The sequence below is a fragment of the Daktulosphaira vitifoliae genome, unplaced genomic scaffold (genome assembly GCF_025091365.1).
Source record: "Daktulosphaira vitifoliae isolate Bord-2020 unplaced genomic scaffold, ASM2509136v1 Scaffold_5, whole genome shotgun sequence".
Taxonomy (NCBI): Eukaryota; Metazoa; Arthropoda; class Insecta; order Hemiptera; family Phylloxeridae; genus Daktulosphaira; species Daktulosphaira vitifoliae.
The window spans coordinates 5,711,065-5,727,290 of NW_026099576.1; the positions used below are offsets into that span (position 1 = coordinate 5,711,065).

At 24.6% G+C, this 16,226-nt stretch overlaps 2 protein-coding genes across 13 annotated transcripts; both read right to left on the reverse strand.

The window, feature by feature from the left end:
• Window positions 1–974: 974 nt before the first annotated feature.
• On the reverse strand, window positions 975–6,676 carry LOC126907391 (heterogeneous nuclear ribonucleoprotein A1, A2/B1 homolog). Of its 11 annotated transcripts, XR_007704506.1 has the most exons (15): window positions 6,411–6,675; window positions 6,201–6,334; window positions 6,009–6,129; window positions 5,619–5,826; window positions 5,373–5,543; window positions 4,934–5,008; window positions 4,661–4,864; window positions 4,304–4,405; window positions 4,073–4,157; window positions 2,871–2,927; window positions 2,665–2,733; window positions 1,851–2,593; window positions 1,675–1,789; window positions 1,322–1,412; window positions 975–1,194 (listed from the first exon to the last, which is right to left on the reverse strand). XR_007704506.1 is itself a non-coding variant. In XM_050688637.1 (10 exons), exons 1-9 carry the CDS (start codon window positions 6,420–6,422, stop codon window positions 4,093–4,095), a joined length of 1,089 nt encoding a protein of 362 aa, XP_050544594.1. In that variant the 5' UTR covers window positions 6,423–6,675; the 3' UTR covers window positions 3,677–3,937; window positions 4,073–4,092. The 11 variants fall into 11 exon arrangements, 2 of the variants coding, with proteins under 2 accessions (XP_050544594.1, XP_050544591.1); XR_007704502.1 differs by having other exon boundaries at window positions 1,851–2,733; XR_007704505.1 differs by having other exon boundaries at window positions 2,665–2,927.
• A 1,373-nt stretch (window positions 6,677–8,049) lies between these two features.
• Window positions 8,050–12,572, reverse strand: LOC126907392 (zinc finger HIT domain-containing protein 2). Of its 2 annotated transcripts, XM_050688639.1 has the most exons (8): window positions 12,274–12,572; window positions 12,196–12,208; window positions 11,994–12,119; window positions 10,432–10,615; window positions 10,203–10,299; window positions 9,219–9,428; window positions 8,967–9,138; window positions 8,050–8,842 (listed from the first exon to the last, which is right to left on the reverse strand). In XM_050688639.1, exons 3-8 carry the CDS (start codon window positions 12,052–12,054, stop codon window positions 8,685–8,687), a joined length of 882 nt encoding a protein of 293 aa, XP_050544596.1. In that variant the 5' UTR covers window positions 12,055–12,119; window positions 12,196–12,208; window positions 12,274–12,572; the 3' UTR covers window positions 8,050–8,684. The 2 variants fall into 2 exon arrangements, with proteins under 2 accessions (XP_050544596.1, XP_050544595.1); XM_050688638.1 differs by having other exon boundaries at window positions 8,056–8,842; window positions 11,994–12,208; window positions 12,274–12,569.
• Between the last annotated feature and the right edge of the window lie 3,654 nt (window positions 12,573–16,226).

Sequence of the window (16,226 nt, forward strand, 5' to 3'; positions counted from 1 at the left end):
ATTATCAGATCCATTCTTACTTTATTTATATTAATATATTTTGTTCCAAACATACTTGTCGCCAAGGTAATAAATTTATGATAAAATTTGAAACTTCATTGATTTTTCAAACACTACTTTTTTTTGTATAAAAATATATCATTTTTTTTTTTTAATTTTGAAAGGGAATTAAGCTCCTAACCCCCTCTATTTTACACCTAAGTCTATGACTATTCTCAAAAGCTGGTATGTCACTATTAGCAATTTTGCAGGAAATCAAAAACAAATTAGCTTCCAAGCACCTCTTTAAATCTGTAATTGATTGTCAAAAACACATAACAACTGTAGATGCTATAATTTTAAAATTAGGCAAGTAGAAGTACAATTAAATAATTAAAAAAGTAGAAAGTATTCAACACCAGTCTTTTCTTTAATAATATTGAGATTATAGACACTTTGTATAATACAAATAAAATATAATTCAAAATCAAAAAATTTATCAAATTAATATGACTTAGTGCTCAAACTATAAAAAATAGCCAATAAAGCATTTGTTAAGACATAGTTTTTAAGCTTTATCATTCAGGGTAAAATATAAAATTGTAATTGATGTAATTACTTTGAAACAAAATGGCCTTAATATAGATTTACCCCCAATATCAATAAATTTACTTCTTTTCATATTTTGTTATATAGATGAGCTCAAGTCCTGGTTTAGATAAATAAAAAATAAATTTTTTGTTTTGAAACAGCGGTTTCATTTGGATAATAAAATTTACTAAAATTGAGCAACACAAAGCTCAACTAAAAAACTTTTTTAAAAGATAGTGTAATAAAATCTTTTGTTCAACATTCATATAAGAGTAGAGTGCAAAAACAAAAATATTTATTTTTAAACTATTTAAAAACTTTTTAACACTTAAGTAATTTTTTTAGCAGTAGACATTACATATAAATGGATTTTTGATGAAAAAAAATTTAATTTTAAAATACAATAAAAAAACCTATTTTGTCATGTATTTTACTTGAAAAAATTAATAATACAAAAATATATAAATACAAGTTATTTTGAATAATTTTTTAAATATTTATAATAACTGCTCATTTAATAAATTAGAACTGCATTTATTAAAATACAAGTACAGGTGTATTCGATAGTCTAAAATGAACAATGTTTACACTTGAATGCATGAAGTACAGTAGTGATCATCAATTCTGAAATAGGAAACATAATTTTCAGTTTTTAAAAAATGTAAAAAGAAAAATCATTTAAAAAAATGTGTAAAAAAGTTGAATTATAAAATTAACTTTGTATAGTATTTTTTTTTAAATATTTACTTACTTTATGAATAACTCTTAATGTTTTAAAAGATACTTCTCTTCTTTGAAGTTATCATGTACCATCATTATCAAAACCATAACTACAATACAGCCTATAAATAATTCAATATTTTTTCATAACATCTTATAATTAGAACACAAAATTATATGCATTTATAATTTTAATTACTTTAGGTACATCAGGAAGATGCTAGTTTGTACAGATATACACTTAAGCAATAAAAATATTTTTGTTTTAGAACAAAGAGATTTCCTTGCTCCCCAAGTTATACACCCACCCTTTAAATAATTTAATAAAACTTAAAAATGGATATAATTTTTTGTATTTGCTTATATAATAAAATTTTTACTCACAAAATTCAACAAGCTCCATACTTCATAAGTTGGACCACAGTAAAATTTCTATTTTGCTATATATTTCATGAAATGCCATAATTTGTTAAGTTGGATAGCTCCTTCCAATAAATTTCTGGTAAAATAAATAAATAACAATTACAACATTTAAATGTAATAATATAACTCTTAATTACCAGGAAACTAACAACAAATTTTGAGTATAAACAATAGTCCTCTTTATGACTTTTTTAACTATAAAAAATGATTGGCACTATTAAATTTTAATATTTAATAAGATAATATACAAAAAGTAATTAAATACAGCAATCAGTTGATAGCATAATAATTTTTATTAGTTTAAATTTTATCACTATTTCAAAATTTTATAGAAAAATAGTACACTAGAATCTTTTTCAAAATTTGTTGTTTATTAAAGAAACACTATGAAAGTGAAACAAAATTAATTACTTACAACCCCTACAATGAAGCTAAGATTTACCTTCAGCATTTGATTGACCTACCTACGATTCATTATCGAGGTTTTCTGCCCTAAATTGATTCACCTATGTGGTCTGATGAGTCTTAAACCCACTTGATGTCAGCATAAGACCTAAATGGCTAATTTTTCTATGATATCTAATAAACCTACACTAACATATGAATTATTTATCTTTTCTATCATTTATGTGGTGACATAGTTAAGAAAAATTGATATAAAAGCAATTTAGTAAATATTTGATAACTGCTTACAGCTTACCTAAAATAAAAAGCCAAAGATTGTTGAAGAAAAACTAACATTTTGTAATAAACTTATATCAAATTATAAAAATGAACATTTAAAAAAATATATTACAGTACTTTAGTATTTCAGTTTTTGTTTGGATGTACCACAAATGTTTTACCATTTAACTAGAGCTAAAAGTTATAATTTGATTGCCTAATATTCAACAAAAATTTTCAGTTAGTATAAAAGTATTGATGCAATATTTAATTTCTTGAAAAACATACTTCACAATTTCAGTAACTTTACACATCTAGTTAGCTCTTAAAATAAGAATTTTTTATTTAGAAGTATACCTAATGACAAATATAATTGCACAATAATAAAATAGTTAATAAATATATGTATTTTTAATCATCAACACAATAGAAATGAGATTTAACATTAGTATCAATAAATTAAAAGAAAAAACAAGTTAAATAGCACACTTAACTGAGAAAATAACCAAATTAATATTGACTTTTTTTAAAACCTTATTATCAAATTATCCCTAAAGAAAAAAAAAATTAAAACTTTAACAAAGACTTTTATATTCTTAGTAAGGACTTACTAATACTAAAAATTAGATTAATTTAAAATTATTAGTTTATTCCTCATAGATCCAAAAATAAGTACTAAAATACTTATATCATCCAATTTGTATTAGGTACTGTTTACCACTATAGTTATTTTATTTGAGAAGTAAATATTAAAAATATAATATGGTCCTAAGCATATATTATATAATTATAGTCAGTTTAAAAAAATTACTACATTTTTAAAAAGTATTTATAATTTGAAATTTTAAAAGGTACATTTTCTTGTCTGTTGAATAAAAATTAAATCTTCCTACAGTATTCCTCAACTATAGCTTTATTAAAATGACCAAGATATTTATAGATATTTATAAATATATATATATATATATATATATATAAATGAAACATTTAATTATTATTTTAATACAAAATATTACCTAATTAGAAAAAAAAACTTATAATTAGTAATTTAATAGTTATTAAAACACCATAGACTACATACATTGAGTAAATAGTTTTCAGTAAACTGCCAACCATTTAGATATATTTTACATTATCTTTTTTTATTACCTACATCCTAATATAGTCACAAATTACTAGTAATAATAATTATAATAGTAAAAAAAAAAATTTCATAGAATACAACTTCCTCAAATACAAAATTGTTGAAAATTCATCAATACTTAGGTAAAACTTCAAATAAAAAATACAAAAGAAAAAATTTAGTTGAGAAATATAAAAATTATATTACCAATACAAAACACGTCATTGTACTTAATAGATAAATGATTAAACTTAATTTGCAGTAGGCGAGGATGAAAAGGTATTCAAATGACTGATTCTTGTGTCATATGTACCAATAATGGAATATTAGTATATAGAGATATATATACAAATATTATATTTTAAATTATTATACATAGAAATAACTGGTATCCTATTTTTGTTTAACTTCCTAACAAACTGGCTCCATGGATCCTACCTAACAATTTTCAAAATAAAAAACTATTTTTAATAATTATCCCAATACAAAAAAGATTTAAAATATATGAGTTATTATCATAGGATGAAGAAACTAAATAAGTTCATTTTGATCAATTTGGAATTTTAATAATACCTTGATATTTAAGATCCATTTTAATATCTTCTTCCAGCATTTTGACCATATCCACCAGGATTACCAACATTTCCATTACCCACTCCTGAAAAATAATAACTTATTATGGAAAATGTACATAAATCAAAACAAAATTTGTTTTTATATTTAAAAAATAATTAGAAAAAGTTTATAACCACTACAAAATTTCAAATGTTTTATTAGAGTTTGAAGACAATAAATTACTACAACTACCTGGGTTTCCATAAGGTGCAGAACGGCTATTAGAAGAATAATTGGATCTCATTGGGCCACCGCCACCGCCATAACTTTGGCTGGGACCCCAATTATTGCCTAAAAATAAATATGATCTCACTTTAATTAATTTTATTTTTTAGCTATTGTTTGAAAAACTTAATTAACTTGTACAAAATATTTATTAATATTACACATAGTAATTTGAAATCAAGCTTAAAGAAGTAAATTATTTACCATGAATACAATATTAAATAAGATAATAAATTATCTTTAAGAAATAACTATCTCTTTGGTTAAAACCAAAAAGCTGATTATAAATAAAGCAATTGTTCTTGAAAAGTTTTATATTACTTGTTTGAGAATTTCCCCAATTGTCTCCTCCACCTTGGTTTCCCCAAGCTGGGTTGTTACCCCAGCCTTGAGGACCACCTCCTCCGCCACCTCCTTGCCAAGCACCACCTGAATTTGAGTTGTATCCTGCATTTCCACCATATCCTCCACCAGAGTTATATCCACCTCCCATTCCAGAATTTCCATATCCACCGCCATTTGAACCTAAATTAAATAACAAAATGTAATGATAAAATTAATTTATTAAATTATAATATTTTGTAAATAAATTACGTGGATTATTAAATGATGGGCCATTTGGCTTAACAGAATTGAACTGCCTCATTCTACCCATGGCTGGACCTTGACCTATTCACAAAATAGAAAAATATTATTTTGACACTTTTCATGTAATTTAACATGTATACTTAGATTACTTTGTACAAAATATGGAATTATATTTTGTCCAAAGTATCTTATTACTTGATGCTTTTACTCTAATAATTATAATACCACCAAATATAACTTTTTTTTTTTTTACATTTTATACATTAAAATAGCATACTTTCGAATTAAATTAAATATATTTTAAAAACAATAAATCTTTAAACATAATATTAAAGAAAATGTAAAATAACATCAATAGTAAAATGAATAGTTAAACATCTTACTCATTAACTAATATATTATTACATAAAATTTTATCATAATGTTGAAATGTTTATTAACTTACTATTATGATGGCCACCCCATTGATCATTTCTTGGATTTCCACCCCAACTTCTATTTCCTCCACCACCTCCACGTCCACCACGATTACCTCGACCACCTCCAGCATTCTCACTGCGACTAATAGCCTTTTTAACATCTAATTTGCCTCCAGCAACTTGATGGGTTTTGATTACTAACATAATATTTATTTATTAAATGACCATTTATTTAATAAATTAGTTATTGAAATCATAATGTGAATACATACACACAGCTTTATCAACGGAATCTGTGTCATCATATTCAATAAATCCAAATCCTTTTCTCTGGCCAGAATCTTTATCAGTAACAATAGTAACATTTGTTATATTTCCAAATTTTCCAAAATATTCATGCAATTCATTTTCTGACTGTTCTTTAATTCCAGACACAAACATTTTTTTAACAGTAGCAGCAATATCAGGTTTATCAATATCCTACAAATAAATTTCATTAATATTTGGTTCCACAATGAAAATCTTAATTGAACGGAAAAAATCTATAATATAATCTTAAGTAATCAAAAATATTTAACAAAATAATACTGGGATTATAAAATAATTCATTTAAATACTATAAGTTAATATCAATTTTGAATTATAAAATTAAGTAGTCTTACATCACGAGGCACAGCACGCTTAGTTTCAACTTCACGCCCATCAATTTTATGAGGCCTATTTGACATGGCTTGATCAACCATGGATGATTGAGAATATGTAATAAAACCAAATCCTCGAGACCTAAAAAAATGGATGAATGTTTTAACATCAAAAGCTGATATAAATATGTAATTAAAAATTACTTTTAATACCTTTTAGTCTGAGGATCTTTCATGACTACAACATCAACAATTTCTCCCCATTGTTCAAAAAATTCTTTAAGGGAATCATTTGTAGTGGTGTAATTGAGTCCACCAATAAAGAGTTTTCTATACTGTTCAGGTTCCTGTTAAATTAGTTAGTAAATAATTAAATTATATATTTTATTCATAATTAGTAAACAAACAATAAAAAACACTCACATCAGATCCCATGTTTAAAAATTTCGTTTAAATAACACGAAAAACAAAATACAAAAGCTTTAACACGTTAAACTTATAAGTTCTTAAAAGAAGAATTTATTTAAAATGTTCAGTTACAATAACCGGAAAGAGACTTTCGAGTATCAAAAAATTCAGTAATAATTAAAATATTTTACAGATGAGGATAAAATACGCGTCGGTGGCAGACCTACAATTGGTAACGATGTACGAGTGCACAAAATGGTGGACAGCCTTCCTTTACTAATATGATGCTACAGCTGTATACGTTCGTGTATGACGCTTACTAGTGGCAGTGTAGACAACTTAAACGATTTTAAGGTTTTTGAAATAAGTTTACTTTAACCACAGATTATATGAAGTTTTCTACTATCTGTAATTTAACAAAACTGTCATAAAATTCTATAGATAATTTTGCAGTTAAATTTATAAGTTGAATTTTTTCAGATACGTTTATACTGTATAACTAGATCTAGTTATAAAGGATTATTTGATCCAAGATGACAAGCTCGGGCTATGAAATCAAATGAAAAATTTCAAAGGCCACGGATAAAATTAATTATAGTTTACTTATATTCTGATCTCTAAGCCGATTTAACGTCATAGATGCAAAATTAAGAATAAATATGAAAGAGCAGAATTGATTTTTTTGCCTCGGCTGAAAACATATTTTTATATAACAACATATACAGTTTTCTAATATGTTTGGATATACTTAATACTCAATGATGAATTCAGATTATGACCCCCAAAATAGGAACTTGACCATCATTTTACCAGTTTTTTAATTTAATTTATAAATACTGCATGAATATAACTATAATTATGTATAGTATATATTAAACGTAAAGACATATATAGATGACTATAATTAAATGCAATAGTGTACCGCCAGGTTCTTATTTCTTTAATACTTTTGATCCAACAAATATTTTGCGTTTCATATTTTTTTAAATAATCATTATCTTCTTAGACTACGTACAAATTATATCTTTTATAATTTATCAGTTATAAGAAAAATAAATTATTTTTTCAAAGTTTCAAATAGCTGTATATATTACTTTTCTTATAAAAAAATTTGATTAGTCGGTGATAATTTCAGGACAAGTATTTATCAAGTTACAAGTATTTTTTTAATACATAGAGTGGGTATGTAGCGTAGATGATAGCAGCTCGTGATAGTGCATGTGCACTTCGCCAGCGTTCTAAAAATTAGGTAACCCAAAATATTCCATGGTCTAAAGCAATGTTTCTCAACCGTTTTTATGTTACCGCCCCCTTGAGTAGGAATTAATTCTTTAACGCCCCCCTATGTGAAAATTTTATAATTAATGATATGGGCTGAGTGATAGGAAGGAAGTTAATGATTTGGAAAATTTGAAAAAAAATTTGAATAATTATCCCATAACTAATGTTTTCATTTATGTTTTATTTTTCATATTTTTTTAATTATAGTATTAGTAAAGTAATTAAATTGAACATTTGAAAAAGAATTAATAATTTATCAATTTTATTTTATAATAATAAATACAATTTTTAGTTTATTTAGAAAAAATATTACTTTTAAAAAAGATTTTAAAATCAAATAAAAAACATTGCTTTTATTGTTTTTGTAGACATAATTTCAGTGAGATGATTGAACTTGGTGGTTTTTAGTCAGTTTTTCGACATTAAGTTCGATACTCGTTAACATGATTGATAAGTGTACTCTTGTCACGATATCGAGTCAATTCCTCTACCACCCCTAAACTAGTTCACTGCGCCCCTACCGCCCAAAACTAGTTTAATGTCCCCCAGTGACACTTCACCGCCCACTAGGGGGCGATATCGTCCCCGTTGAGAACCACTAATCTAAAGTTATTTAAGATATTAAAACCTGATGGAACACTGCATATAAATAGTAGATTAAAGTATTAATTTTAGTTTTGATACGAAGCTTAAGTTATTAGGTTTTGCCGTTAGGTGATATGTTTTTCTATATTTCTTTTCATGGAAATTCTCTAAATAAGAAACAGTGGTGGGTTTGGATTTGTTTGCATTATTTTTAGGCAACTTCACTTATTTAATAGCCTTGGATACAGTTTAACAATGCTGTGACTCCACTGTGCTGAGTTTTTTAAAATGAACAATAATACTAAGTGGAATTTGATTTTAATTATTCAAAAAGATAAAAGATATTTTTTAATTTTAGAACTTTATAACATACTATATTTGATTAAATATTATACAAATCATAAAATTATCTTATTTATAAAATTAGCTTTCAACTTCTTGCATCTGAAATTCATTTGCCCAAGATAAATAATATTCAATTTTTTTAATCAACAAGCGGACTTTTTTTGAATCTATAAAATTTGAGAAATTAGCTTTTGAATCGGGAAATTTTTTTTGAAATTCTCCATGTTTTATTTTATCTGAAATAGAATTTATTTAAGTTTTTTTTTTAATTAAAATTAATTAATTTCTAATGGATATAAAATATTCACTGAGGTCCCAATTAAAATGTTTTTTTAATAAAAAAACTGATCATAAACTTACCATTAGATTTTAATTTGCTTTTATTTTTATAATCTTTTAACAAGCTATAGATATCACACAGAGCCAGTTTAACATTATAATTGCAGTTTGCTTGTAAGTTATTATAAAAAATAACAATCAAGTCATCTTTTATAAGATTAAAACTGCCTGTGGAATCTTTAAACATATCAATCTATAAAAAAAATTAATAAAATTAAAAATTCAACTTAATATTAAACTCGTGGGTGACAAATTAATTATTCAAATAATTACTTCAAGAATACACAATTCAACAGATTTCACAGCAGTGCTGAAAGACTCGAAATTTTGATTAGAAAGTAGATTTTGTGATAAATTGTACATGCCATTTACGAACTCAGATAAATACGATTTATGCTTCCCATTATAATAGCGTATTAAAAATACATAAGATGTTAATATATTAACTAAATTCCATTGAACAAATTCAGATGGAGATTTATTCTAAAAAAAAAAGTATATTATAACAACATACAACTACTAAATGACAATTTTTTGTCACCTACAAATTGATATTTTTGTTTACTATGGAATGACTAAATTAAGCTTGTTTATTATATTTTTAATGTTACCCAATAGTATTTTCTACAATGTTGAATCAAGAAAATAATTCTTCCTTAATAGAAATATGATGTTTTCATAGTTATAGAAAATACTGTAATGAAAAGTTAAAATGAACATAATTGTCAATGGGATCTTATAGATTAGTGTTTCTTAATCTTTTTAGGACCGTGACCCAAATTTTCTTCCAAAAATCTATCGTGACCTCCTTAGTTTTACATTTAGAGAATCAAAAAAGTAAATTCAAAAAAAAAATTTTTCTATTTTATTACTTTATAATAATATACTTATATAATAATATAATACTTAATTAATAATTAGGCATATGTGATGAATGTGCTTGTTTTCTGCTATTGGTGATAGCAGCACCAACATCGACGTCAAATGTAGCTATTTTACTTCTCGTGACCCCCCCAAAAATTGACTCACGACCCACAGTTTGAGAAACGCTGTTATAAATCATTGATCACTTTAATTATTTAATTATGTAACTTTTTTTATAAATAACAATTTATAGGTGACAATTTAGACATAAAAATAAATAAATAGGAATAAGAAATAAATAAGAATTACTAAAATTGAAATTATTTATGTGTAATTTAATACAGAATGTAAAAATAATCTTAAGACATAAAATTAAAAACATAAAATACTTACTGAAATAGAAGAAAAACTTATAATATTATTAATTAACAAAGGAATCTTTGAATTTTCAACGTCATCACAAAATTCAGACACAATTTTTTTTTCAATTCTAAACCAAAATTGTTAAAAATGTGCTTTAACAATGTATATTAAATATCATATTTATGAAAATTCAATTTAATAATAATTTATCCTTAAAATAGTAACTTACACAATCAAAGTCGTTACAAATTTTACTTACGGCAAACACCACCATGGTGTATATTGTGGTAATATTTTAGTGATATCACCAGACTTAACAAGATGCTCAAATTCTGCTTTTTCTGTATCTGTAAGCTGATACCAAACTTGTTCAGGATCATCTAAATCAATTCCTTTTAAACGTTCGCTCAAATCTGTATAATCTTCATCATCAGAATCAGTTTCTTTATTACAAAAAATTAAGCATATAAATTTATTCATTATTCATACACTACTATATTAAATATTTAATAAATAAATTACAACCATTATGAATAATTATTTCGAAGTATAATTATTTTTAATCTATTTAAATTAAAAATTTCATCATACCCATTTACTGAACTAAATCTGAAGTCTAAGTCACTTAATTACTACTTTTAAATTGTTTAACAAAACCTACGGAATTGAAGAAATCTGTTTTTAATTCATTTCATATTAAATAAAATAGTGGATGACATATAGAGTGGAACTAGACTAATTAATTGCTCTTATAACTTTTGATATAATTTACATTTAGCTGTAATTTTTTAAAAATAATTTCTGTGTTATTTTACTACCTTAAATCATAAATTTTATTATTTGATTTTAATAATAAAAATTTTTTTCTTAATAGCTAGTTTTTAGCACTTTTCTTACAAACATTTTTAATGGTTTGATACTTGGTACTTATTGAATTACAAGAATTTTAATACATATAATGAGTGCACAGGTGTATATTTATAATGCATACTACACTCATGTTACATACCCACTCTATGATTTAAAATACTGAGGTGTATAATTGTTATATGTATATAAAATTCTTGTAACTTAATAAATACTTATTCTAAAGTTGTTATTAACTCATTAAATTTTTTGTATGAAAACAGCTTAAAATTGCCTATTTTAAAATTTAATAAATAAAATTATATATATATTTTATTATTATTAAAAACAAAGAATAAAAAATATAATTTTAACTCAGTCCAAGCATAAATTATTAAAAAAAAAAATTACAACAAAATGTTAATTGTATCTAATATTAGGAGTGTCGGTTAGATCTATATATCATCCACTATCTTTTTTACTATTTCATTTAATAATAATCTGTTCTACTCTGTATAATTATCGGTATAATTAGGGGTCTAATGCAACTAAGCCCCTTTAAAAAAAAAAGATTCATAAAATATGTAAATACTACATTACAAATATATACTAAATTAATTCAATTTTATAGTTTTGTAACTTATCAATGTTGATTTAATGTAATTGAACATTTCAGTATAAATTTTAAGTTATAGAGATTTAAGTTTTCCTAAACAGCATATACCTTATAGAATGTATAAGGAATATGTAAAGTATTTACCCTTAAAAACACATTTTTTAAACTTAGATTACATTTTTTTTTACAATAAATATGATATTCTTCTTTAAAATCTAATTAAATTAGTATTCTGTCTATTAAATATAATTGTTAACTGTCCACTTAAATAAAACTAGATGATTCAAGGACAGAAAAAGTAGCCTTTACTGTCGTTGTATACACAATAATTTTAATTGTACAAACCTACTTATATTTACCTGAATCTTCATCTTGACCATAAACTCTTTTAAGAATATCAATCATGTCTTTCTGACCCATTTGATTAGAGCCATGAATATTTAATTCATTACCAATACAATCTTTATAGAATTGTTCAGTACATTCTAAATGATTGGTAGTTTTATAACAATTTAAAGAACAGTAGGGTGCTCCGCATTTAGGGCATACATATTTACTTACGTTTACTGAACAGCTAAAAATAGTTATTTTATATAAATTAACACATAAAATAACACCAATATAACTAGAAATACTTACAATTTACAAATGCTTGCTAGTTGACTCATATTTCGGTAATTTTTAAACTTCAGAAACGTGCGGGAAGTTTGCAATTTCTTATCAATTACAAACTATGGTTACTATCAAGTTATCGTATTACCCACGTAATAACTCTAAACTCATTACCTATTTTACGATTATAGATAAGTCTTATCTATAATCGTGGCCCATTTTATATCAAGGATTTTAGATTAAAATCTATAAATCTTGATTCTATTAGACATAGTAATATTATTGATTAGACCGTATTTGAACTTTTTACGTCATCCTTAAACGGCAGTTACTTCTAGTTATGAGTGAGTTCTAAGGCTGTATCGATTTTTCTGTAGTCGAATTATGGGAGAAGATCCACCATGTGAGTCCCTATGAGAAGGAGGATATGGGGCGTCCGCCCCTATACTATGTTTTTATTATATATGTGTATTTATATTAAATTATATTTCTATCATAAATTGAAAAAAAAATATATAATATATACATATATTTCACATTTTTTTTATGCACATAACAGATGTAGCCATTACTAATTTGTAAATATTATACTTAATTATTTAATTTAGCTATTGTTACATTCTTAAGTGTATTACTTAAAAAAATTTCAAAATTTCAATTTGTTTTTTTCAATAGCAATATGATAGTACCCGTTTGGTTGCCTACTATATAATAATATAAGGCAAATTGTCAGATCTGTGTAGACCTATTACCCTTATGCATTATGCACGAAATTAAAGTTTTTAATCAACCGTTTTTAGTTTATTACATTTTGTTGCCCATCATACCATAACTTTGTGAAAAAATGATCACCTAATACAGAGCCGGATTAAGACCTATAAACAGGATGGTAGCTCGAACCAAACCCCACCCAACTCATGTCATTAATCATGACTAGGCCAGTAAATTTGAGATACTTTAAAATACTTTTAAAGAATAATATACATAATTAGTTTAATTAAAACGAATGTATTTTAGGTCCTGTATCATATATACATACACTTTTTTTAATAAATTACGTGTAGAGTACATAATAAAATATAAACGACGTGAACATTTTATATTCTTAATTGTTTGATTACAACATACCTATATTTAGGTTAATTATATTATATTATCTTTGTTAAAAAACCTAAAGTTTATGTAATTCAGTTTTCAGGGCAATTAAAAAAAAATTGATTTAAAAATAATTTTTCCTATGTTTGAATTTGATCTATTTATGTATTTTAATTATTCTAACCAGAAATATTAGTATATATATTTTATCTTTTTAAATATTTTTGAATCACCTAAAATCAATATTCTTTACATATTAAGAGAATAGAAATATTACACTATGTATCCTAAATATATTGATCAATTAATTGATTTTGTAATATTTATGTGAACCTATGTTATGCTAACATTTTTTTTTATCAAATATTTAATTATCAAACTTAATTGTTATTTATGAAATTAACTAAACGAAATACAATTAATCTCAGTAACCCTGATTAGCATTTATCAAATATTACGTAGTTGTAAAGGTTATCATAGAAGTAAGTAAATAAGCAATGATTGAAATATAAGTTCAGTTATAGCTTATCATTAATACTACTATTCTTTACGTAATAAGATATGAATAAATACATACATATTATTAATATTAAGAAACATATATATCAATTTATCTTAGTTGATTGTTTAACAATATTATGACTTCAAAATAAAACTGAAACAAGGAAGTTTAAGTAAATATATGAGTTTACCTTTGATGATTTTAAAAAGTTGTTCGAAGAGTTTTACTTTTTGTTTATAATTGTTGAGCCAATTATTATTTTAATAAAGGCTATAAAAAAACTTCACTAGAAAACTTAATAAGTAACTTCGGTTTTATTTTTTAGAAGTTAAATTAGTGTTCAGTAATTGTGTTTAATTATATTATATTATTATTAATATTATGTCCATAAGGCAATAGAGTGTATAAAAATAAGTGTATACAATAATTTTGAATAACTTAAAATACATAAAAAATATTTTCAGAATAAATATATAAAATAAAAACAATTATTAAAATAAATAACCTAGGCATAAAATACCAAGTTTAAATTCATTATCAAAATTGAAACCAAAATTTATATTTTACATGATCTAAGCATGTGACTTAATTGTTCATTACTACTATAAGATTGAGTGCGGATGACTCAAAAAGGTAGTTAACGTATTGAAACATGGTATCAACCAATTTATTTTTCGAATAGCTTCAAGACAACTTATCTTATCATCCATTAGCTTATATATAAACAATATATTTTTATACATCCTTTTAGACGAATCTGTATTTAATACTGATTCTATAGCTAACTCATTCGTAGATTCCAGTAAACAGCCCCGCAAGACCCGTAATGCGGGGGCGCCAGCAGGTCATGGGCGCCAAATTACGAATGCTGAATACCGCTTTTACGAACGGAATGACCAGACAAAGAAAATTCCCTTTATTAGTTCATAGAAAGTTACACGAGAGGGCGCTGCAACCCTTATAATAATAATTAACATGATTGAAAGTGTAGTAAAATTTAGTAAATGGGCGCCGTCGAAAATTCTGCGGGGGGCGCGCGCTTGCTTAGTTACGCCACTGGTAGATTCATGCAATCCTAACTTATTATATAAATTTCTGTAAAAAAAAATTGAACATTATTCAGTCGGTTAATACAACTTATTAAGAATGGATATAATAGACTATAATATAACCATACATAAGGCAGGAAAGTACTAATGAGAATTTTAAAGTTTTTAAGCAAATTGAATTATTAAACTTCTAATATTTGGCCAGAAAATAGTTAAATACTTAAGGTTTCTTACATATAATAAGTGATGAGGTAATACATTAAGTAATATTTGTTTTTAAGATTCTATTGGCAAATCATTTCTAAGTTATCAGCAAACAATTTAACAAAATGTTAAAAAATAGATTTCTTTGTTACAGTTTTTATAGTAAATAGTTGTAATATATTCATCTTTTGAATAAAAAAAAATTACTTTTCATATAGACAGCAAAAAATCCTATTAGTTAAATTAACTGACGTGAAAAAGTTAGTATTACTATTTGAAGTAACTAGAAATTTAACTTAAATTTACTGTTAAGACTTAGTGACGTATAAATTATAATTCAACTTTATATTTTTTTAATCTAACATAACATCACAAATTAGAAAAAATAACCAACTTGTCTAACCTAAATTTTATATTAATTTTTTGTATACCAAATTGGACCATTTGACACGTCAAAATTTTGTCAAATAACCGAAAAAGTTTTTGACTAATCAAAAATCTAACCCTAATATTTTTTATTGTTTGTCCTTAATAAAAAAAATTAATTTTTTTATTTTAAAATAGTCATGTGTTGTTTTTATTAATACATATAATGAGTGTGTAGCACAGGTTTATATTTATAATACATACTACATCAGCGTTACATATCCATTCTATGTATTAAAATGTTTGTATTTTAATAAGTAATTATCCTAAAATTGTTACTGACCCATCAGACATTTTTGTAAGAAAAGAGATAAAAATGGCTATTTTAAAAATTACAAAAATATTATAAAAATTGCAATTACGTAGTACAATACTGTAAAAATAACTATATATTAAAAAAGAAAAAGTTTTATTAACTTTATTATTGTAAAAGACAATATACAAATTTAACTAGCTTATAAAATATAATATAATTTAATTAAGAAAATGACTGATCGACAACAACTTTTGACCCATTACTTCGGATGTTATTTTTATTTTAAAATATGGACTGAAAGTGTGGAGTAGGTCTGGCAATATTTATCAAGCAAATTTCCCTCCTGCCTTCATGGTGTTTCCCATCGCTGTGCCCCGTACTGTAATAAGTCAAACGTCTTCTATCTTGTCGATAATGTTATGTCATAGCAATTTTTTGGTCAGACTTT